This window comes from the organism of the source record quoted next, unplaced genomic scaffold, assembly GCF_019419815.1.
Source record: "Pyrus x bretschneideri cultivar Hongxiangsu unplaced genomic scaffold, Pyrus_bretschneideri_v1 Contig50, whole genome shotgun sequence".
In the NCBI taxonomy this organism is placed as follows: Eukaryota; Viridiplantae; Streptophyta; class Magnoliopsida; order Rosales; family Rosaceae; genus Pyrus; species Pyrus x bretschneideri.
In genome coordinates, this window is record NW_025999788.1 from 2,518,182 (window position 1) to 2,544,681 (window position 26,500).

The 26,500-nt window shown below is 35.6% G+C and overlaps 1 protein-coding gene across 2 annotated transcripts; it reads left to right on the forward strand.

Moving 5' to 3' along the window:
* Positions 1 to 17,347: 17,347 nt before the first annotated feature.
* On the forward strand, positions 17,348 to 19,703 carry LOC103946022 (transcription factor MTB3). 2 transcript variants are annotated; one of them, XM_009356639.3, is made up of 2 exons: positions 17,348 to 17,668; positions 17,797 to 19,703. In XM_009356639.3, exon 2 carries the CDS (start codon positions 17,956 to 17,958, stop codon positions 19,462 to 19,464), a length of 1,509 nt encoding a protein of 502 aa, XP_009354914.1. In that variant the 5' UTR covers positions 17,348 to 17,668; positions 17,797 to 17,955; the 3' UTR covers positions 19,465 to 19,703. The 2 variants fall into 2 exon arrangements, with proteins under 2 accessions (XP_009354914.1, XP_009354912.1); XM_009356637.3 differs by having other exon boundaries at positions 17,348 to 17,516.
* The last annotated feature ends 6,797 nt before the right edge of the window (positions 19,704 to 26,500 follow it).

Genomic DNA, 26,500 nt, shown 5'->3' on the forward strand with positions numbered 1-26,500 from the left:
CCTTTTCTACTTCTCACATACCCTTCTAACTTTTAATCGTCAGATCAGATGAATTAAATAAGATCAAAGAACATAAATTAAATAACTACCTAACGTTTTTAAAATTAGACCTTCGTTAGGCTACTAGCGTTAAGTAATGACTTTAACAACCTTAAGTAATAGTATTTCTAGCATTAAATGATGAGGTGGAAAATACTAAAATGGTCGCTACTAATCATCTACATTGGAGCTCTAGTTCCCCAAAATTGACTCCTTTTAGTCAAGTTAAGTTGTACATTTTCTTAACTAAATTGCATTGATTTGGAGATTCAAAGCTCCGTAAATGACTTGAAAGTAAAAACCCACTTTAATAATTGTCCACATCACAACTTAATGCTATTCTTGGATTGGATAAAATTAGTACCTGAATTATTTTTCAAATTAACACCATAACATAATTTATGGTTAACTGCATTTTACACCACAAAGTTTGAGGATCATTTGCAAAATAAGCCACGAGGTTTCAATTTTCGCATATTTCACCACATGATTTTTGTATTAAACCAATTTAACCTCTTTATCAACTTCACCATCTAATTAGACGTTGAACGTTGACATGACATAGATTGGGCCTACATTTGAGGCACATGTTGACCTTCATTTTCATACAAGATTAAAAGAGTAAAGTACTAAATGATGAAATTGATGGTCAACATATGCTTCAAGGGCGAGCCCATACTATCACATATCAGCATTAAATATCCAATTAGATGACGGAATTGACGAAGAGGTTAAATTGATCCAATTCAGTAACCACATGGTGTAATATACGATGATTGAAATCTCGTGACTCATTTTGCAAATGATTACAAATCTTGTGGTGTAAAATGCAATTAACCCTTTAATTTAATGGAAGCAAAGTTGTCTTTGCACATTGCCCAAAAAGAGAGTTTTTTAGTATGTCCGGAACATGTGTTGGTATACTAAATGTCATGATACATGGAGGAATATACTTTTTAGTGTCCCTCCGCTATATTTATAATACATTGTGTATTAGCTCGTGTTCTGAGTATATAGGAAAATTCTTGCCCCCAAAGGGTGAAAGATGAAGAGGAAATGCCTAGGCCAAAAGACGGCTCTAGTTCACCAAGGGGTCCCTTGTTTTGCATGGAAAACTTAAAAAAATTGGTGATTTTTATCAGACATTTTTCGATTGTTTAATAATCTTTTAGCATGTGAGTGAGTTAAAATAAGCGTGTAAAGGCCACACCCTAAAAAAAAAAATAAGGAGTTCTAATGAAAAGGACTTGGACTAAGTTTAATTTAATAAAAAAATCACCCTATAATATTATTTAATCAAAATGACTTCATATTTAATTATAAGGACAAAATTAATTAATATCAGGCCCACAAACATTAAACACACATGGGCTTAGTTAAAAACCCAAAACGAAATAAAATTTTTTTTTTTTCCAACCCTTGCCCCTAACGGAAACTCCATTCTGCTAACCAATTATGTTAGAAACAGACTTCCCTTTTTGGACAAATAAACAAGTGGAGTCAAAAGGAGATTCGAAGGAAGACCATTGGAACTGGAAGGCTGAGGTATCAGCGCAATGGGCCTCGCAGGTTCAAGAGCTGTTTCAGAGAAGGTATTAATCAAATCATTTTTTGGGAGATTTTTATGGTCTTGCTCTGTTTGTTTGTTGTTCTTCATTTGTTTTCTTTGGTTTGAGTTTTGTGCCTGAATTCGTTTTCATATTGGGAATTTTGTTTTGAATAGGAACCGAAGCTGCGCCAAGGAATAAGGAAGCAGCCGCAACTGCTTAAGCCTTCTCAGCAGTCATTTTGATTGCAATTTGGGTACTCAACTACAGCTTTAGAAAGCGATTATGATTCTGCACAAGTTCAATATGAAGCTGTTTGTTTTTTTATTTTTTATTTTTTATTTTTTTATTTTTAACCTTAAATATTAGTTGCTTTTTTGTGTTGGATGAGACTAATGTCAGTTGCCCTTCATAATTACGTAATGTTTTGGTGATGTGCAATGTCTTTGAATTTATAATGAGTCAGCTAATATTTATTATTCCATTTTTCTCTCTATTGTAAATTGTAATGCCTATTGTGCCCTTCAAATCTCCACAAGGTTGTAATTCAATATTTTTTTTGCATGGAAAGCTGCTCATTGAACTTATATATGCATATTTTGCAAGTGATCTTTTACCACAATGATGAAAAGGCATTGTGTTCTTGTATAACGGCGTGAGTTCGAACCCCGTTAGTGGCTAATCTAACATTTAACTTACTAACGCTATCGTTTCACTCAAAAAAAAAAAAATACAAAAACAAAAACTTATATATGCATATTTACATTATATCATGTTTTTCTCCTCAATGTCTACCAAATTAATGGCTTAAGTGGACTTCTTCAATGAAGGCAAGGCAGCAATAGACTCTTCATTCTTTTCCTCCATGTCTGCCAAATCAATCTTATAGGTTGCCAACATCCAGCAACATACATTAGGCTCCATGTGAATGTCTTTGTTCTTCGTCCAATTATATACCCCTTGAAGGCTACATTACAAAATTAGATATCCAATTATTTTACAGGATATTGATAGAATTGAACACTTATTATTTCTTGAACTAAATACAGGTATTATCACTATTTCGTAAACTTAACACTGACTATTTCTTAAACAGAAAACGGGCACTATCACTATTTTTCTTAAACTGAACACGGGCACTATCGCTATTTTTTAAACTGGACAAGGTTACTAACACTATTTCTTAAATTAACACGGTTATCATCACTATTTCATAAATTGAAAACTGACTATTTCTTAAATTGAATACGGTTAATAACGCTATTTCTTAAACTTAACACTGATTATTTCTTAAATTAACATGGTTACTATCACTATTTCATAAACTGAACACTGATTATTTCTTAAATTGAATACGGTTACTAACACTATTTCTTAAACGTAGCATTGACTATTTTTTAAACAAAAAAGGGGCACTATCACTATTTCTTAAACTGAACACGGGCACTATTGCTATTTTTTAAACTGAACACGGTTACTAACACTATTTCTTAAACTGAACTCTTTTACTAATATTATTTCTTAAACTTAACACTAACTATTTATTAAATTAACACGGTTACTATCACTATTTCATAAACTGAACACTGACATTTCTTAAATTGAATGCGGTTACTAACGCTATTTTTTAAACTTAACACTGACTATTTTTTAAACATAAAACGGGCATTATCACTATTTCTTAAACCGAACACGTGCACTATCGCTATTTTTTAAACTGAACACGGTTACTAACACTATTTCTTAAACTTATCACTTTTACTAATATTGGTTCTTAAACTTAACACTAACTATTTCGTAAATTAACACGGTTACTATCACTATTTCATAAACTCAACATTGACTATTTCTTAAATTGAATACGGTTACTAACACTATTTCTTAAACTTAACAATGACTATTCCTTAAACTGACAAGGGTACAATCATTATTTCGTAAACTGAACACTATTATTTCTTAAATTGAACACAGTTACTAACACTATTTCTTAAACTGACACGGTATTATCACTATTTCTTAAACTTAACACTGACTATTTCTTAAATTAACACGAGTATTATCACTATTTGTTAAACTTAACATTGACTATTTCTTAAATTGACACATGTACTGTCACTATTTCCATATTTCGTGAATTGAACACTGAATATTTCTTAAACTCAACATGGGTACTATAACTATTTCTTAAACTTAACACTAGTAATATCATTATTTCTTAAATTTAAGACTGATTATTTCTTAAACTGACACATATACTAACACTATTTCTTAACTTAACACGGGTACTATTACTATTTCTTAAACTAAATATTGACTATTTCTTGAACTGAACACGGGTATTATCACTATTTCTTAAATACTTCTTACCTTTTTTTGTTTTTGCTAAAAAAATTATAATGAGAATCTCGACAACAATTTAATTGAAGTTAAAACACATCGTTGAATATGATAAATGTAAACTTTCTCACATTATAGAAAATGACAATTATAAATGACACACCCCAACCGAGATCAGGGCATGCTGGCCGTCATGTGGAAGTGACGTAGCCATGTGCACAGTGCGGAAGCTAAAGGAAGTAATATAAAAGTACGAATAATTTAAAAACTAGCATACATAATGTGATAAAATAAGTGCTAGCGTAAGTAAGACACTGAATTCAGAGCATAAAGACTACAGCAGTCCAAAGAAAATGATACGACAGTAGTACACCCGAAGGTGACCCTACACTGGTGAGTGTCTGTCAGAAATGCCGAGACGCCCTCTGGGAAAACCACCGAACCCGCTAAGCTACTAGAACCTGGAGGGGCACAAAACAAAAGCGTGAGTGGGCAAAAACAAAGCTCTTTGAAAACCATTTAGTAAAATACATTCTAACCCCTCGCCGTAAAACCTGTATACTTCCCAGAAATAAATATATATACGTATGTATAAATATGCCAATCATGTTCAAGGGTATGCCAATCATGCTCAAGAATGTGCTATGTCAAAGCCTTATAATGGTATGCAAGTGCTCAGGTATAAATCACATCAATAGCATAACATCTGGCAGCCGGAGTCCCCTAAGTGACCTGTACGGCTGAATCTAGAGCTCAAATCTCAATCTCAATCACTAAACCTGCCCACGAGTCGGAACCACCTATAGTGGTCTGTACGACAGGCCTGGGTGTAATACATATAAACGCTCTAGTGCTACGATCACATGAAGGCTGTGCGAATAATCGCGGGTCACCTACGAGTCGGAACCACCTAAAGTGGTCTGTACGACAGGACTGTGCACCTAACTTGGATCCAAGCTGAGCGTATGGTGCGGGAGGTGAACAACACGTGAAGGACTGTGCCCTACTCTAGGCGGGAGCACTAACACCGGAGGTACAGGTTATGAGCTCTCTAAGCACCTCTAACCACTATTTAATGCAATTGTTAAATAACGCTTACCTGGCACTTACCTGCGCCTCCACAACACCAAATATAATTATGTATATGTATGCCACTACTATTGCATATGATAATGCATAAACAATAAGGATATGGTGCATGGCATAAACAAATGACCCTTTTTAAACAATTTCTGGGAATATAAATGTATATAGGTATATACGGAAAACCAAAAGCCCACTCACTGGTATGTGGAAGGGTCGTAGCCCCCCTGCCTCGCGTGAGCACGCTCGTCCTCGGGATACGTGTCACCTATATGCGAAAATACTATAAAAACGTTAATTTTAAAGCACATAACCTTCCGTTCAAAATAACTTCTCATACATTGCTCAAAATGGACAATTGAATATACCAACGTGCTCTACACAACCTCAGGATCACAACCATATTTTTAGAAAAATTTTCCACCGCCGCACGCGCCGGCCAAGGCACGGCCACACGCGCCGGCCACGCGCAGGCACGTGCCTGGCACGCTGACGGCGTTAACTGACGCCGTTAGGAATATTCTGTCAAAACTGACAGATTCCGTTAACGGCGTCAGGAATATTCCGTCACCTTCTCCGGCGAGACTCCCGCGCCGTCGCCGGAAAACCTGCAAATCGTGTTTTCTCGCTCGTTTCTCAACCGTTTTTCATGATTTTTATACCAAAATGAAGCCCTAAACTAGTAGAACACGTCCATACAAGTTTTAAAGGCTAAAACCTACGAAAACTCACCTGTCCACAAACCTCCAAAACCGGTCAAGCTCGAACCAGGTGATTCCTACGTCCAAACACTTCCAACGAAGCACTCCGAGGCTCCTTGGGACCTCACTAAGACACCTATGAGCTTCAAAAGTCCAAAAACATGCTAGAATAAGTTTGCATGAATAGTACACAAATCTGCCATTGTCGAATCAACGTAAAAACGACGGATTTCTTACCTGAAAATGGTATGATCGTGCTCCCCTCGACCTCACGATCTCGACTGTGAGCTTAGATTCTTCGATCTGTGGTGAAATAGTGTAGTTGTGTGTGTGTCCGTACCAGTTCAAAGGAAGAGGAAGAAGAAAGGGAACTCGGGAGAGAGAGAGAGAGAGAGAGACAGGGGAATAGGGAGAGTGAGGGTGTGAGTGTGTGGCCCAGATCGTGCCAACACACATACAAAACAACCAATAACTTAACATAAACGAACTAGGGGTAAAAATGTCATTTCACATGCACGTTTTAGATAATTTCCGGGACGGGATGTCACAATAAATGTATCAGCAACAAAATTAACTAATTAATTATTTTCTCAACAATGTGAGTTTGAATGTGTATAGAAAGAAAAAACCAAAGCTATTGCGCACCGTAATGAATTGGTTACATTGTGTGCATAACACATAAGAATGTAAAATGTGAAAGTTAAAATCAAATAATAAATTGTAAGTAGTAGATTACTCTAATGAATAAGACAATTTCTCTTAAACTCACTGAGTGGTTGGTTCAAACATTTCATTTCTTCTTTAGCGTAATTTGTCGTAAATTATAATGATGAAAATTTATAATTAATCAAGTTCTTTAACATGGTCGATCGATCTCCATTTGCTCTAAGTGAAATGGGTTAAATCTCACTGTCTTAAATGGACATACATACATAGGTGCACACATAGCAGCAGCAGTCAGTCCACACACACACAAAAACTACAAAAACAAATATTAATTCCTACCATAAACTCAATTTACAAATTTAGTTAGTAAGCTTAATGTAGAAACTCAGCAAGTGTAGGGCTCAACAAGCTCATCCATGGACCCCAACTGAGTCTCTGCATTCTTAAGCAGCAGAGTCAATGATTCCACATTAGAGTAATCTACTACTTGTGCAGCAGAGTCAATGATGATGATATATGTAATCACCATCATTATTAAGCATTGGTGATTTGGATAAAAAAGGAAAATGTAATGGGCAATGTGGTATTGAAACGTATTCAGACACATTTGGCAGCATCTTTCATTTCACTTTAGTGTAGAAAGACTGACTAGTCACCAAAGGCTCTTAGAGACTCCCAAAACTCTCATTCTTTGCATGTTTTGTTGCAGAAGATAAAAGAAATTTAAAAAATATGGGGATCAATCGTTTTCTTCGATCCAATCTCAGAACCCAGGTATCAAATCTTAAATCCCAAACACCCATTTGGTTTTTTTTGGATTACATCTTCCTGTATGTATTGTCTGATTGACAAAGACAGAAGAACAACAGAATATTACAAGCAACTACATCATATCGAATCGAAACTCTGTTTTAACTTCTTCCGACTTCTTAATGTCATCCCAAAAATCAAAACTGCACTCTTCATCTGAGGATCGGTAAGAGATTTGAATGAACATCCCGTATCTTAGCTAGGGGGCCAAAAAGAGAGCAGTTATTAGTAATTAACAAGAATTGAAGAATTGAAAATTATTTCCGGTCTTTTTGTTTCTTCGCCGGGACCTTCTTGCCCATTTCTTTAAGATCGTCATCGACTATCAGCGGTTGGTTCCCTCTCGTCAGCTTTGCATCCTCTTCTCCCTCCGATGATTCTGTTGCCATCTCCTCTTCTTCTATGCTTGATTCTTTGAACAGGAACAAGAAGAAAAAGAACCTAATTTGATCGAGTTCCTAAAGCCCAAAAATCCTTGGCTGGATAACAGAAAGCAATCAAATCAAAACTTAGTTCTTCGACATGACTAAACTAATGGAAAACAAAACTAACAAAACCCAAAAACGTCAGGGGAAAAATAGATAAGTCAGTATGTTATTTTGGTTGGGCCATTTTAATTGAACTTGTTTAATGTTGGGCTTTGTACCAACCATTAAATAAAGTTATAGGATGATTTTTCATTAAAACTCAAAATTTTCAAGCCATTTCATTAGTTTTTCTAAAAAAATATTAAAATAGATTCCTGGCCGCATTATCTATGTGAATGGCCAAGATTAAAGGGCACAGACAAATTCGAAAAGGATCTCAACCCAAGTATTTAGAACCTTTTTTTCAGCTACAAACCTGTATCTCTTTTCAGGTAATTGGATCTTTGCTATTGCCTGGATTTTGGAGTTTTACTGAACCAAATTTGTGGTTCCAAAAATTTCTTCAGCTTTAATGTAGCAATAAAGTGAAAGGTTATAAAGTACTCTAAAAACTAGTCGGATGGAGGATGAGGGTCTGGTGTTTAGGTGGCAAGGTAGGGCCTGAGCAGATGTAAGTAAATTTATTATATATTGTATAAATGAAATGTTTTCTTATACCTAAAAATTCATAATTTCATGAAAATATGAGGAACAATCATATAATGTGTGTTCATTAAAAAAATTTACTTAAAAATATAAAAGCAAAATGAAAGTTATCTATTTTTTGTCTAAGTGAGAGTCGCAACCTAGGTGATTCTAGGAGGGCTAGGCAAGCGCCTATGTGGTTTAGGCGGGTGCCTAAGTAGGTCTAGTTGCCCTTTTTTAATTTTCAAACGCTTAAGGATTAATCGGGATGATGGTTAACTACTTAACGCCTAGGCAAGGCCTAGGCGACATTAGGCAGAGATTTTTAGAACGGTGATGAGTTATGGAAGCTTTCTCAGGATATGCAACATGGGTAAGTCTAAATTTCTCAAATTTATTGAGTTTTAGTGTTGTTAATGTGATTCTTAAATTTTTGAGATTTGTCGAGTTCTAGTGTTGTTAATGTGATTTAAGGTTGTTTTTAAGTTCATATTTTTCACAGGATCTGTTACATGGGTAAGTCTTACAACATTAGACATTATCATTTTTAATTTTTAGATAGAACACCCCTAAAAGAGTCATGTTATTTATATATGTGAATTTTATATCGTCCCCTTTACATTGGATCAAATATATATGTCATTTCCTTAAAAATAGTAATAATAAAATGTTATAATATAATGCACAACAAAATTAATATTTTATGAATCCAAGTTATATTATTAATGTTATTCATAACATTGATGTAGATCACTGACACCGCGTGGCAATAAACCCCCGAAAATTCTTGAACTATAAAGTCCAAAGAAATGATGGGGAAGAATCCAAAAGGAGACGCTCAAATTAGATGTAAATATCAATTCGATACCTTTTGATTTGATTTTGGATGAGCTTGCATGTGGATATGGAGCTATTTAACACAAACATGCACAAATCACAACAACATTACATGCACGAAAGAAAGAGATATGGACATACCTCGCACAATTGATTGACCATCTAGATCTAGCTATTGTCATCATTCGAACACATCGGCATATATACATTGACACGACTGCGTGCATGCTTGAAACTTTTAGAACCAAACTTGAAGCCCTCCAATCTATCTATAAATACCAACCCATAAAAGTTTGATAACACAAAATACATCAGTGTGTGAGAAAGAAGCTAGAATGGCAGAGTGTCCAGGTAAAACTACTATAATTGTGGGATTACTGGTCCTTCATCATGAGTTTATTTATTTGTTTTGTTATATATGTGTGTGTCTGTGTGGGTGCAGGTAAGAAGTCATGGCCAGAGCTGGTGGGAAAAAATGGGGAAGATGCGGCGGCAAAGATAGAGCAAGAGAATCACGGTGTTCGGGCAATCGTGTTACTGGAAGGGTCTGCAACCACCAGGGACAGAAGGTGCGATAGGGTCTGGGTCTGGATTAATGAACGCGGCGTCGTCACTAGGGTTCCTCGTGTTGGTTAGGAGAGCTATTAGGGTTAGCATTATAATATTCAATAATTATCTGCCACGATACTACGCGATGGTGTTCCACGTACTTTAATGTTCATGAATAAATTGCAACAACTTTACCACCATTAAATTTGATCTTGGTTTACAAGAAGTTTATAACTCAAATTGTTAAGAGCATTAACTCATACATTGACGGCTGCAGCCATAAACTAATTAATTTAGAGGTATACACCTTGCAATATTCAAGTTTCGTTTGTGCAGTCACTTGATCTAATTCAAGTACGACGTGAGCTTTTAGTTAACCGTATCTCTTTGAGAGAGATGTATATTTTGGACCTCATCACTAATAGGTGAGTAGCAAACCATATGTTTGTAGCAAAAAAAAAAGAGAGAGGCATTTGATTACTATCACTATCAACGAAAGTAGAATATATACAATCTATTGAGAGTTTGTATGGGATGAAGTTGTAATATAGGCTTTTTGAAAAAGTGCCTTAATAATTGAAAATGTTTTTAGATAAAATGTTTAATGGTTTCAAAAGCACTTGAAGTGTTTACTGTAAGAAGCACCAGATATGTTCTTCTTGCAGAAAACACTTCAAGTGCTTTTTTAGATTCACTTGCATTTTTATTCCCGATTGGTTCCACAAACATTGTCACCAAAAACGGTTTCAGTTATTTTAAAAGTACTCTCAAACGAGTCATAGAGGTAGATTTAGTTAGAAAGGTATCCTCTCCGGATCCTTTCCTCCTAATACACCAAGTCTGGAGATCCGAGCCTTTGAAATTTGATTCAACGGCTACAAACAGGAGCCCACTTTAAAAGTTATATTAACTTTAGCTGTTGAATCAAATTTCAATAGTCCAAATCCTCGAAATTGGTGGATTAGGAGAAAGGGATCTGGAGAGGATCCCTTTGCGGTTTAATTGACACAATTAGTAGTAAAATCACAAAATATTAGTTGACAATTTTCCTTTAGGTTTTGAAATTTCTTCAACATATATAATCTGTCTACAGCGGGCGATTTATACTCTCTACTGGCGGATTCAAGATTCTAACTTCGGATGGTCCTAATTAATGAACATTAGGCGCTAGTTTAGAGGCGGGCCAGGGCCTCCTATGCGTCTAGATGGAGTCTAGGCAAAGACATAGGTAGGTTAGGTGGATTTAAGTAAAGTTACTACATATTATACAAGTGCCTATTTACACTTACAAAAATATATACTTGTATTGAGAATTTAAGGTTTATTATTCAATATATAACATACAAAATATCAGAATTTTTGCTTTAGTATTTTAATGAATTTGATGGTAAGAGATGAAAGTGATAGGGACTACGAGTTCATAGTAAATTACGAAATACTTTTCAGAAGTCGTATGAATTTATAGAGCACTTTTAAGAGTAACGGTGTTAAACATATGATATAAAAACATTTGTTGAGTGATACACCATCCGTTTGCTAATTAAAATGCTAGGGTTGCACAACTTGATGGGACAACAATTAAAAAAAAAAAGAATGTTGGTCACTTGGGAAATGGAGAGAAAATTCCTTTTTCTTCATTGTAACTAAGGTCCAAGTAGGGCCACGGTGGTCTTCTATTTTCCACTACACGCTTACACCGTTGGGTGGTCTTTAGAAGTTCTTACAGACGCTTCTTCCGACGTCCGGGTGATCTCAGGACCATCCAGGTCCAAGAGTGGATCCGCCCTTGTTGCTGACTATATGTCACTCATTCAGCGATGATCCCACTTCGACCATAACTTTGCTGGGAAATTACTTCCCAAATTTATTAGGTTTACTTTTAGCACAAGTAAAAGCAAACTTTGTAGGCTTATATTCAGGTTGACATTTACTTCCCAAATTTATTAGGTTTACTTTTAGCACAAGTAAAAGCAAACCGAGTAGGCATATATTCAGGCTGACATTTATAAAAAAAATGTCAACCACACAAAATAGCAAAACCCGGCTATTTCCAAATGCAATACAGACTGTAAAGTAATGCATATCTTTTTTTCTTTTTTTTTTTTTAATTCAAAAATGATTAGCTAATGCCTTTGCCAAGACAGTTCACCATTTCAGAGACTGAAGACTCATAGAGGTATTTCAACCTCTTGTGATCACCACTGTGCAATTTACCTACCCCAGAATACAAACTCCGAACGTCATGTGTGGATTCTTGGATTTACATTTTTTTTCCGATGACTGGAACATTAATTAGATTATTGTTACTTGTAATCATGCAATTAACTAAACAAAATTTTAATTTAGTGTAAACATGAATTCAAGTAAGAGAAAATTTCTTAAACAACGTATCGTTGAGCGCAGTAGATCTAGCTTATTTGCATTAAAATTATAGACATGCTAATTACGTTTGTTTTAGGATTTTTAATTCTTTCAAATACAATTAAATTAAGCAAGGTTCGGCATCGTAAAGCTAATTTGCTTAACAAGAAAGCTAATCAATCTATTATATAATTGGGGTTTCAACTTATTTCATACGTTTTGACTTTGGTAATGTCTTAGGGGCAGGGTTCAACTTTTTGCCTTATATATATATATATATTTATTTATTTATTTCTCATTTGTTTTTCTCAATTGCGAAAATTAAATTAAAACACAAAGTCTCCAGGGCAAATGTTACGTCAACGAGAGTCCCAAATGTGGAGAAAAAATCTCAAACGAGAGTCCCAAATAGAAGTGTATAATATATACACAAAGCGTGTGAGAAATTTTTTTTTTTTTTTTTTTGAAATAGAAGGAGAGAGGAAGAGAGTGATAGAGAATGTGGAAGTGTGAGGTTTTTTAAAAAAAAAAATTTAATTAGAGATATGTTAAGATTACATGTAGATGAGGCTTCGAAAAAAAAAGCAAAATTTAGTTATGTAAAATTACATTTCTACCCCATATTTCTTATTCATGTTCTATTTTAATTAGAAGTTTAAACTGATATTGTTATATGATTGTAATTGACAATAAATGTTCTATTAATTAGTAAAGATACGTGAACAAATATAGATGTACCGAAAACGTGTAAACGCGGGGGCCTACAAACTAGCGTTAAAAACTTCCAGCAAATTGCAAGGGAGTTGCATAAATTGAGTTTTTATTTCAACTAATTATCTAAATTATGACTTGACAACTGGGTTCGTGTAATGAGTCAGCGACCTCTTTCCCAGGAGTTTCAACCTCCGTCCGTTTCTGTATAAAACATCACACAATCTGCAGCGTAATCACTTTGCTCGACACTATGTCACCATAGGAAACAAAGACCTGCTTCTACGTACTTTTAAAATAACTGAAAACACTTTTAATAAAAATAGAGAATCAATTAAGTAAAAATGTAAATAAATTATAAAAAAACATTTGAAGTGCTTCTTGCAAGAAATACATAATTAATACTTCTTGCAATAAATATTTCAAGTACTTTTGAAATTCCAAAACATACTCGAAAAACTTCTTAACGAACCCGCACACTATTATCGTAAAGTGTATAGCAAGAGTGTCATTTGTGTGAGGGAATAAAAAGCCCAAATGTCAAAATCAAACTAAAACAAACAAAATACGTTGTGCTAGTGAGGTCAATATGAACAGAATAATGTTTCCCCACAAAAATAAACGAGTTTATTTTTAGCATTAATTATAATTAAACAAAAGCCACACGTCTATTAAACTGATTCGGCACTCATAACGTGTATAAACGTAGGTTGATATTTTTGCATGCTATGAAAAATGTCAAACACCCACACCTCATTGCAGGGGAATTTCAATTTCACGTGTATTGACTTTGGTATGAAGTTGTAACTAGAGAGCATGAAATACATTTTGTTTTTTCGTTTTTAGTTTTCAGTTTTTTTGTTAAAATAAAGAGAAATATAGTGAAACAACGATGGGTACAAAAAATGTGGAAAAAATACATTTTTCTTTGAGTTTTTAGAAGCGTACACAAGAAGAAAACTGATTTAGACTCAAAACTGTTTTAAGCCTTTTCACTTTTAAGATTTCGTATTTATCCATTTTTATTTATTCTTTTCCCTCACCACTTCTTCTCTATTATTCTTTTTCCTCATACATTTTTTTCATATCTGCAAAAATCCCAAACTTAAAAACAAAATAGATACCAATGTGTACTGAGTTTTGGTATATGCTTATGACTTGGGTTTTCCTTTTTGTCTTATTGCTTCTCATTTCCAGAGGAAGTAGTTCATAAAGTGTATGCGCTTGAGCTGCCCTGGTTTACATAACATATTACTTTGCAAAACTCTCCTAGGTCAAAAATGCGCATGAAAACTCTATCTAGCAGCCACTCTAGATTAAGGTTAAACACATATCTATCACTATACTTAGATACATAATCCTAATGTGTAGTAACACTTATGTATATTGAAGAAAGTTGTAGTTTAAAGCTAATTGGTAATATGAAAATTAGTTCAACTTCTTATAAATCCTTACAAGGTTTCTCCTTTCACTGATATGAGACTTTTTTATCTTTACATCTTCACACGACCCCTCACGTATAACGAATTTTCAAGTCAAACACTAAAACAATAAGAATTGGGTGATATGAAGCACGTGCTCTAATATCATGAAGAAAGTTAGGGTTTCACCATAAAATCAATTAGCAATATTGGAAGTAACTCAATTTGTTTCATTTCACGATGCGAGACTCTTTTACTTTAAAATCCTCATATATAATATATATAATTGGTTTCTTTTGACCCGAGTGGCGGGCTGAAAAAGTGTGAACAATTTCCTCATAAATTGTGTAATTTGGCTTCCTTTTTTTTTTTTTCCTTTTTCCTTGACTTTTTCGTTAAGAATGTCTCAAATTGTGCAACTTTCATGCAGTCAGCCCCTCTTTTCTTAGGAGTTTCGAAGTTGAATTCATGTTCCACTTGTAGTTCTTAACTCAATCTCTATATAAATTAAGCACAAGAAAGCTTATTCCACGCACCTTATCTTCCATCTATCCATAGAGAGAAAGCACTTCCGACGTCATTTTTCGGTCACCATATAAAACCATGCACGCTATGAAGTTATTGACGCTTATTCTCTTGATCATTTTCACAGTCAAATTACCCTCTGATCATGTAGTAGCTGCTGCTCGACCTCTAGGCTACACGATGAAGCCGAAGACTTTTGTTCCAAAGACGACGTTTCTGCCACAAGCTAGAGGTTCAGTGCCACCTACTGGCCCCAATCCGTGCATCCCTGAACGCGGCAACGGCCATTGCAACTGATTATAATCAACGAGTGGAAGCTCATCAGAGATCATCTCAAGCACCTACTCTAAAAAAGTCACAAGCAAGCGATGAAATGTGCATAATATATATATATATATATATATATATTTATCTGTGTGTGTGTGTGTGTGTATTTCTAAGCAGACAGACTGTGAAAAGATTCATGCAGAGATTATCGTTTATATTTTTGGGGTGGTGCTATTCACATCATCCTGCCTTTCATACCCTCCTCTCAATTTTAAGTCGTCGGATCCAATGAATTGGAGAAGATGTAAAAATAGAAATTAATAAAGAGTGTGTGGCAGGTGAAAATAGGTGTATGCTTGGCCGTGTATGTGTATGTTGGCTGTATACATGTATTTTATTGCATATATATTTTTAATAAATACTAATTAGCCAGTAATTTTTGTAAATTAAATAGGGAACTTTAACAAAAAACTCATGGTACTGTTCACTTAAACGAAAAACCACATTTTTATACTAAAAAGTCAATCTTGATACCATTCACTTTACCCTTTATTTTGTTCTTATCTTTAAAACTCAAAGTTTTCAAGCCATTTTCATTAGTTTTTCTAATTAAATAAGGAATATAAAGTTTTTTTTTAATTTTTAATTTTTTTAAGGTAATGTCCTTAATCAAATAAAACGAAAAACATCATCCATTACGAATACAATTTCAAACACAACAAAAAGGCAACACAAAACTTACCCTACGTAATCACATCTAACCAAATAGAAAGAAATGCTCATGCGGGCAAAACTTTGCATCTTTTTTTTATGAACTTACAAAAGAAGACACTCCTTTAGCAAAGATGCCTTGCTATGAGACATCATGAAGATGTCGTCATAGTCCTTTGTTAGGCGTACAAACAACAAAACCACAACCAAAAAAAAAAAAAAGTCAAAACATAAAATAAACTCTTTAGAAGTACGATTCCTCAATCACAGGAGACCCACTCCTAGCGAATAGGAAGGATAAGCTCACAAGGTCTAAGCCCTAGGAGCCTTGCCTAATAACATTGTCAAGACACATAAGTTAAACATCGCACCATCACCTGAAGACTTTGCAACAACAAGAAAACATGATTGTGAATCCCTTGAACCACTAAAACGACCACACGAAGGCAAGACTGCTTCACCCTTTGATGATCTTGTAATCGTCGGTAAAAACCTTGCTACAAGTCAACTCCAACAAACGTCGAGTTTCCTCTGCATAATTCTTGCCAAGCACACAAACAACAAAGTCACCACCTCAGAATTTTGAACAACAATTGAGTAATAAATCATAACCGCTACAGTATTGTAAGCTCTCCTCCTCAAAAAGAGAAAGTGACTACAATTACCACAAGGCTCTCCTCAACAAAGTGAGAGAGCGACCACTACCTAAAATAGGAAAAGAAAGACAATGAAGAGATGAAGAAGTATTGCTGCCGACTCAAAAGCCAAATGCTGACACCGTGGGTAGCAGCTTAGACAAACTTTAGCCGCAAGAGGAGGAAAAAAAAAAATATCATGCTACTGATCACTCTCACGTGATGGTGATGCTCATCACCTAATTTATCACTGTTGGATGAGTTTAAATTCGAAATCTGTATAGTAGATAGACACAAATCTCAACATTTAAATTCATCCAATGAGAATAAATAAAATAATAAACACTACTATCATTTGAAGGTGGTGAACAAAAATACACCTAATCGAGAAATTGAGGTTATTGCATGCAAGCTTATGCTGCTTATCAATGGCCAATTTCCGTGCAGGTCTTGTTGCACGAAAACTTATTGGGGACGCTGGTTTTTTCATGGTAAATTAATATCATATTCTCTACAAATCCTCATGCAAATATTTGTGGCCCTACTTGCTAACTTGTAACCAGACAACCACCTTTAGAAAACTGAGGAATATAACACTGTGTAAACGTTTCAAATTTAATTGCATGCCATGTTGAAGAAATTTTTCTGTGTGACACTTATACTAACACGTTGTGTTATATGTCCACCAATGTTGTAGTACATAAATCTATTTATACATATCATACTATAGGTTCGTGTAGTATCAACCTTGCCTATCACCCAATATGCATGTTTTAAAGTTTTAATACATAAATATGAAATATTACGTGATCACGTGACCGTCAAATTTAAGTTTTTCACCTTGGAGCGACATGTTTACGTGTCTTTTTTTTTTCTTTTTTAATTAACATTTCATTTCTAATGGATAGTGAATTTCATATCTCATTTTTCATGTTGCATTTTTTTTCCCATCCCTTGATTATATTTGTTTTACTTGATGGGCTGGTGGCTATTTTGGCCTTCTGGGCCATTCCCGTGAAAGATTCCATAAATGTTTCACCAAAAAACAAACGAACAGAGAGGGACACATGCTGCCACAATTTTGGGTGGTGACGGTCCAAAGAAAGAGTCACATCTGGAGGAATAGTGATTCTTTTAATTTAATAAAACAATTAAAAAACAAACCCCTAAAATTCAGATCTTGGATTTTGGAGTTTTAACGTTCCTGCGCAGTTGCACTGAGTTGGAATCCAAGTATCTGCTACAAACCCATATCAGTTTTCAGGTAATCGGATGTCTGCTATTATTCTCTGCCTGGATTTTGGAGTTTTTCTGAGCCAATTTTGTGCTTCCAAAAACTTCATCAGCTTTAATTTAGCAGTAAAGTGAGGGTCTTTGTATATAATATTTGAAGTTTTCTTAGGATCTGCTAATTGGGTAAGTCTAAATTTCTCGACTTTTTCGAGTTTTAGTTCTGTTTGTGTAACTTAAGGTTGTTTTTTTAGTTCATTTGAAGTTGGTAATTTTTGTTCGAGATATCTTATCAAAGATGTTATATTGTGTAGAATTGATTCCCTGAGATGTGTTGAAAGTTGAGAACTTTAATTGTGATTCGAGCAGTAGATTGATCCGGTCGTGAATTTTTGCGAAAAGATTGCGAATTTCTGTAGTTATAGCATTTTTGTGTTGTTTGAGCTAGTTGTGGAAGGAGAAGAGAAGTTAAGATGGGTGAGAAATTTTGGGTGAATGAAGAAGACAAGGTCGTGATGGAGTCAGTACTGGGTACCGAAGCTTGCCAGTTCTTGATCTCACTGGCTTCTGAAAATGTTTTGCCAGAGTTGATTAGGCCGCCGGGTAAATTGGGTGTGCAGCAGGGTCTGTGCCAGCTTGTCAATGGGTCGAATTGGAATTATGCCATTTTCTGGCAGGCTGTTAGCAAGAAATCTGGTGGATCTGCCTTGATATGGGGTGATGGTCATTGCAGAGACACCAAGAGCGGTGGAGCTGGGGACGTGAATTCTAGTCGGGATGGTAGTTTGGAGGCAATGCAGAAGAAAGAAGAGGTGAAGAAGTGGGTGCTTGAGAAGCTCCACGCGTGTTTTGGCGGTTTGAATGGGGATAATTATGCAAGGAGGTTGGATGGGGTGTCAGATGTGGAGATGTTTCATCTCACTTCAATGTGTTATGCATTTCAACTTGATTCGATCTCACACTGCGGTCCTGGGGAGTCGTACAAGTCCGGAAAATCGATTTGGGTTTCGGATGCCGGTAGTTGTTTACATCATTACCAGTCGAGGTCATTTTTAGCAAGATTGGCTGGGTTTCAGACAGTGGTGTTTGTACCGATGAAATCAGGAGTTGTGGAACTCGGTTCGGTCAAATCAACTTCGGAAGAACAAAGTTATGTGGATATGGTCAGAAGTGCATTTGGGGAGTCTAGTCCTATTCAGGCAAAGGCATTTCCAATGATATTTGGACGTGAACTAAGTCTCGGGGGTCCAAAATCACAATCCGTCAACATTTCCTTTACTCCAAAAGTAGAAGAAGATTTTGCATTTCCTCCAGAATCGTTTGAATTACAATCAGTAGGCACTTCAAATGGATGTCGAAGTGACGATAGTGAAGTAAAACTGTTTCCGCAAATGAACCAAATGATGGTTGACGGTTTCAATGTTCAGACAAGAGTCTCAAGTTCGGAGCTGCTCAAGGATGAGTCCTCGGCACAAATTGATGAGCGGAAACCCAGAAAGAGAGGGAGAAAGCCTGCCAATGGGAGAGAAGAACCATTGAATCACGTGGAAGCAGAACGGCAGAGGCGTGAGAAGCTTAACCAGAGGTTCTATGCACTAAGAGCTGTCGTTCCTAACATATCGAAGATGGATAAAGCCTCTCTTCTTGGTGATGCCATTACCTATATCACCGATCTACAGATGAAGATCAGAGTCATGGAAACTGAAAAGCAGATGGTAAACAACAAGGGAAAGCAGTTGCCGGTTCCAGAGATTGATTTTCAGGAACGCCTCGAGGATGCAGTTGTGAGGATGAACTGCCCATTGGATTCTCACCCGGTTTCTGAAGTCTTCAGAACACTTCGGGAACATAAAATTGTAGCTCAAGAGTCTAACGTTTCCATAACAGACAACGATAAGGTTATTCATACATTCTCCATTCAAACTCAAAGCGGTGATGCCGAGCAATTAAAGGAGAAGCTGGTGGCCTGTCTTTCAAAATGATCTGACTGTAAAGTTGTTCCGTAAGTTATTACCTGTATCTTTATGCATCTGCCTGATATAAACGTGAGTTTTCTTGTTGTCGAGTAACTGATGAGTGTCTTTATCTCGTGATGATTTGTTATATAACTTCGGATTCATATTATTGTACGAGTTGTTTAGTTTATCTATGAAAAAAAGCTCGTTGTAATTTTGAACATGTTCGGAAGAACCAAAATGGATGCTATGAATTTATCTCTCTACGTCGCTATCCTTGGAAGGCTTCTGAGTTACTGTTTTACAGTTTATGCATGCATGTTTAGATGAATTGGCCAGAGCCAGCCCTCAAGTAAGGGGAGATTCCTGCACGTGACTTGGGCACGTGATGAGTGCTACTCCGTGTTGTGGATATATCCTGGTTACACCCAAGTTTTTCTCGTCGTACGATTTGCTATTTCAACTCCATAATTTAAAGGGTGTTGAGTTTTACTGATAAATATATACCCCTTGTTTTGGGGACGCTGGGAACCTTTGGTCATGGCTTCTCTGCCGGTCAAGACTTGTAAACGACTAAATCAAAATCAAGAAAAAGGGAATTTGTTCAGTCGTGTTAAAACCAGCTCATGTGCGACTCCTATTCCGCTACCGTGTTAAAAATATTGTTTGAATTTGACTCTCTGCGTTATGCTTTCCTGAGGGCTTGCATCGACTACCATAAAGTCTTCTTTTTATTTCTTCTTCTGTAGGCCTTGTAATTCAAGGTGGATTCTTGCATATGTCACGGCGGCTATATGATGTATCCCTGTCTGAGTATAACACTCATTGTGTCCTTGTCAGGTGTATTCCCCCATTTGAGTATAAAGCTCATCATGTCCTTTTCATAGACGACTATTAAAATTTGAATCATTGCTTTGCACCCAAACTACACTGTGTCACTGTTTGGCGTTCAAGTTAGCGTGTATTGATTCATTACGTATGAACCACTGTGCCATGGTTGAACCTTCAAGTTCCATTGGCCCAAGTCAATTTCAAGCTCCGAATTAACATTATAGCTTATGTACTAATCAAGGGCATGAGCAATTTGAAGTTTATAGAGCCGTATATAACTTGTCTCACCTCCACCAGACTTCATCTCAGTTTCTATTTCCTTATTACAAACTATTGTGAAAACTCATTTTCACTTTCCAAAGCAATTTTCCCGAAAATGGGTCTGTAAAACGTTACCACACGAACATGGAAGGAGCCAATGAAGGCTCACCGGGGACATATGCCCCTGCTCAAGTGATTCGTTTGTTAAGTTACAGATTACAATTATATAATACACACGCGTTAACTTTGAAAAAAGGGGTTTTTTGATATGGGTCAAAAGTAACTAAAAATTGAATATATTTCAAAAGTCAAAAGTCACTAAAAATTGAATCTATTTCAAATTTTCCCTTAAAGAAAATATATGTAACTAATATCTAACATACCTTCATACTGCATATACTCCATATCAAATGTTATATGACTTGTTCTGTCATTCAGACCGAAAAACCTCTCTCGCGTAATCATGTATTAATATTTTCTTATCACTTTGCCACTTTGCACTACTAAATGAATTTTTTGTAACAATGGAATTGTGATACATCATCATTTGAAATCATCCCTATTATCATACACTACTAAATGAATTTTTTGTAACAATAGAATTGTGATACATCATCATTTGAAATCATCCCTATTATCATATTGGGTGTAAACCATACGATAATAAAGCTTCCTTAGTTGATTTTCAGGTTGGCCCATTAGAAGAAATTTCATGATCCGTCCTCGATCCTAAAGTTCCATTTGAGTATTAAAGATGAGGTTCTGTTACAGGAGGACTTTCTAGCTCTGTCCCAATTATACCCTCTTTCTCCTTCTCGCTTCCCTTGTCGTATCAAATCGTCGAATCCGATTGTTCGAGAGGACGAGGTCCCTCAGCGAGTTAAGTCTGGAACTTGATGCAAGCTAAAGATATACGGGATGAAGGAATGACTGTTGATTACCAAGGTCGAATTCAGAGAGCTCCATTTCGACTGTTGATTACCAAGGTCGAATTCAGAGAGCTCCATTCATTGACACAGAGGGACAGCTCGTGAAAACCCAGGTCGAATTCATCATCTTGAGCCTGGAGCACGCGGATTTGAACGACAATTTCTTTTCCAGCGCCCCACGTCGAAGAAGCCCCGCCATTGAAGTTATTTAGACCCGGATTCCGGGACGATGGACTGTCGGTGTTAGCGGTGAAGGCGTGATTGCGCTTAGTCGAGGCCGTCCCATTAAGACCTTGCTGCGACGGCGGCGTCAGGAGCTCTCTGTGGAGAAAAGGCAAGGGTGGCGATTGCACTTGCTCGCCCTCCAATGGTAGCATACCTTATGGTTCTTTGACGGGTCGGATTGCTGCCCACCCAATCTGTGGAAGACCCGTTTGCTTCCCCCTCCGTCTACATCCATTAGCTACGGATTCGAATCTCTCTGTGGCTACATACTTTGAACTGAAACTCAAAAGCTTCGATTTTCCCCTTTTTTTTTTCTTTTTTTTTCTGGGTTTTTTCAAAATTGATTGGATGGATTGGCTGATTGGAATCCGATCATGGAGTTGGAGAGATTCAGAAGCTCGGAATTTCTTGCTCTCTCTCTCTCTCTCTCTCTCGAGGATCAGCGATTTTGGTGATTGGGAAGGGGAGAGAACATAGGGTTGGAGGGGAGGGATTTGGATCTTAAGCTGTGAAATCCGCCGGAGATTTTGGTGATTGGGAAAGAGAGAGAACAGAGGGTTGGAGGGGAGGGATTTGGATCTTTGAGGTGTGATCCGAAAATGATGAAGATTGAAGATGAAATTATAAATAAAAAATAAAATAAATTATTATCTCACATTTAATATTATACTCTTTTAATCATTTAACATAGTCATATTAGTTTTACATAAAATTTACCAATCACTTGAACATTATTTTTTTTGTTAAAAACACTTTTACAATAAAAGTTTACTAAACACTTAATTACTTTATTTTACAACTGATTATTCTACATCACAGCAGAAGTACTTTTTTTTTTTTAAAAAGCATAGCAATATTAAACTAGTCTTAAGTAGCCTTTTTGTTTCTATAGCTTCATGCCCCTACGCATTAAACTTAAAGAGAATACATACATACATGCACTATAATTTAAAGATTGGGTGTTTTTTTTTTTTCAATGCTACACCTTGGACATTGACGTACTCCATTAATAGTTCTTTGTATTCCACAATTTTTAATAAGGATAACAAGGTAAAAAAAATATTTATAGCTCCACCTCTAGTAAGTAATAACCTTCCTAAAGTTTTAAAATCAATTTGGTTCCAACATTATGACTATATAAAGATTTTACTGTACTAGAAATTAGAATAACCTCTAACAAGTGGTTAGTTTTCTTGTATTTTGTTTTTCTTATTCTATGAGAGGTAAGGTTTTTGTCCTCCTGACTAGGTGTAACTTTTTTTTTCATATCAATAAACTTCTCTCATACCTTACGTCGAGGTTTTCTTAAAAAAAAAAAAAAAAAAAAAAAAAACTATAGATGGCAAGTGACTTGTTACACAATGATAAGAATGAGTTGAGCCATTGTATGCCATTTGGTCCACAATATAGTTAAACCCTAAAACCAAAACCCTTGCGGATATGACGACCCATTCAATTCCAAGTCTATCGCATAGAATCATCAAGTAACAGTCAACACAACGAAACAAAAAGATTTATATTGAAAAATCAAAGTCATATGAAAGTTGGTCTTAATTGATGCATATAAAAAGCCCCATATTCCTCATCTATTCATTCATTCAATTCATTCATTCCTTCAATCCTTTCTGTTTTTCACAGACAGAAAAAAGAAGCAAAATCTTTGCTTTCCCTACAAAATCTTTTCTGTATCTTCGTTCATTCATTTCTTCCTTCTTCTACCGAAATTAAAAAGTAGCAAAATAATCTTCGTTTGCCCAACAAAATGAAGTTTCTAAAAATATTTTTGGTGGCAGTGTTTCTAGTGGTTTTTCTTATTAACATGCAATCGTCCGAAGCCCGCAGAGTGTTGCATGGGGAAGAAAAGTTTATGCATCAGATGAAGAATGATGTTTTGCATCAGATGGATCGTCCCTTCTTCCCTTTGATCAGGCAAATACTTGCGGGCACTACCCCGTCCGGAGGTCCTAATCCGACCACCCCTTGAAGTAGTACCAATTCCAAAGATTCTACATCGAAGTGCAACATCAACGAAAAGCACTAGCAGAATTAACTTTAAATCAAATTAAACATTTTATATATTTTCTTAGCAGTGAATAAGTACAGGAGAATGCCTGCAGTCTAGCTATAGGTTTTGTTTTTTTCCTTACATGTAAAAATAAAGTGTATGCTTCACAATGCATATGAAGTTGACTGAATAATACGAAGTATAGAATAAATTCTTTATTTACTATTTTTTTTTGGGCATGTATGCATCTGTAGCTCTAGCATGAGTTTACTTACCTTTTAATTTAGGATAGTGCTATTTACACATTCTTTTTTTTACCTCTAACACATCATTTTTATTTTTGTCCATTAGTCTTTTTCAATTCATTTTAATCTGACGGCCGGAATTAAGAAAGATTTATGAGAGATAATAAAAAATGTACAGATATCACTGTCCTTAATTTAACAGTTAGTTTAAATGTAATTGCTATTTGATTGACAAGAAATTAAACTGCAGAATTGCGAAAAACCTCTAACAATGTTTGCAAAGAGATACGTATTATACCATATATGTGTGTGCGCGCGCATAGTGAAGACTCTGCATCTGGTTTAAAAGGCACCTTTGAGGCCAATCTTGGAGTGAGACAGCTCCACCGTCGCTTGGTGTTAGTACTTCGCACGTTATAACTTGATGGATAAGTAACACACGTGACAATGTAACTATCACATAAAAAAAAATTACTCATTCAATATAGTAAAACCCTTTTAGTTATACATGATATCTAAAATTAATATGCATCGACGTGAGTCATGAGAGCGTTTTCTTTTTACAATGGCATGCAATATCATGAATGATAAACCTGTGGACTGTGGACCATCAAAATATATATCAAACACTGGGCGTGCACTAATTGAATACAATTCATATGATCTGCCCCAATTGCGCATCACCAGGGAAGGAAAACCTAGAACCAGAAGAACTGCAGGAACCCAGAACTTCTGAAGGGACCAGAGGGGCAGAACCACTGTTCATGCCCATGATTTTGGACGAGGGGAGGGGCGGCCACCCCTCCTTGCTCTTCTGTAGCTTCGGCCTTGCTCCTCCTTGAGCTAGTTTGAGTTTAAACTAGTTTGCATCGTTTTAAATTTTGGACATCATCAAGAAAATTTACATGGAAAAGAGATGATATGTAATGAAATAAAGAAAAGTTGCATGTCAGAAAAGTTGTCACAATGCAAGTGATGAATTTGCTTTGGTGAATAGAGTTTTTCTCTTCAATTCATTGCGTTTCAGGTCAAACTTTTTTTCTTTCTAAGTGTACATAGCTTAGAGTGATATATTATAATTTTCATTTTAAAAAAGTTGTCACAATACATTACTCGAAATTATTGAGAAAATCTTTAATGTAACTGTTATATCACCACTTGATATGAATTACTAATCAATTCTCTGTTATAATAGCAATCTCACACATGCTATGCATGTAGGAGAAACATATCGAAAGAGAAGTGGGAGAAAAATATGGAAGAATTTTAAATAAAATCCTATTTTAATCTTATTATATTAAGGTTATTTATTGCAACTAAGGATAAAAAATGGGACTGTGGGGACATAAATGGTATTTTCATAAAAAGAAAAAAAAAAGGTCTTACAGAATGTGTGCTTTAAATAATAGTAAAGAATCGCTCGGAGCTGAATGAAGGTATTTCCTTTGGCCTGGGGATTCGACTTACCTTTTTGGCTTTTAGAACGGAGGGGAACCTGAAGTTTGGCAGAAAATCCGAATCATAGTTAGCCGTTTGAATAGAGCTAGTGTCGTAGTTAAGAGAATCAATAATCTAGTAGAAACGTCGTAAAATTCCAAATCATGTATGCTTCGTGGTCTTGAGTTTGAGGTTCGAAGTTGGCAAAATATAGATGATTTTTTGGTTGAAAGCTTTAAGAAGATATGGGACATTTGATTGAAGCCAGAGGTTAGGTGAAATACCTTAGTATCTACAGGCCTCACTAAGAATTAATCTTATCTTTTGGGATGTGAGATACCTCCGGATTTGACTAAAAAATAAATAAAGTAGTATAGACAACACTTCAATTAGTAATACCTTATAATTTTCCAAATTTTACAACGAGGATTTATTAAATAATAATTTATATTCGTTAAGACACTTTATTCTCTCTCCTAATAAAGCATGATAAATTATTTCAAGGTCAAATGGGACTTTAGTGACCAACGATAAAATTCAATTTTTTTGTCTGAGTATATGTCATGTCGTGTAAAAAAGGTTTGCATACTACAAACATTCAAACGTTCTATGGGAGAAACGTACTGAAAAAAGATGGAGAAAAACGTGGAAGAATTCTAATTTAATTTAATAATTTAAATCCACAAAATTCCTATTTTAGTCTTGTTATATAAAGGTTATTTTTCGCAACTAAGGAAAAATAGAATAAAATGTGGGGACATATGTGGTATTTAAAAAAAAATTATGACCAAGTTTGTTTTCATGATAATATAGTATAAACAACAACCACGACAAGTGGTCTAGTAGAAACATGGTAAAATTTCAAGTCAGGTATGCTTTTATGGTCTCTGGTTCGAGGCACAAAGCTGGTAAAAACATGAGTGATTTTCTGGTTAATATTGAAAGCTTTGGGAGGAAGTGTGGTATTTAACTGTGACTGGGGATAGGTTGGACTGCCTTTAGCCTTTTCGGGCTCCACTAAAAATTAGTCCTACCTTTTGGAATGTGAGATATCTCAAGCTTTGGCCAAAAAAATAAAAATAAATAAAAAATTTAGACAACACTAAAATTAGTAACTACTTATATATGAT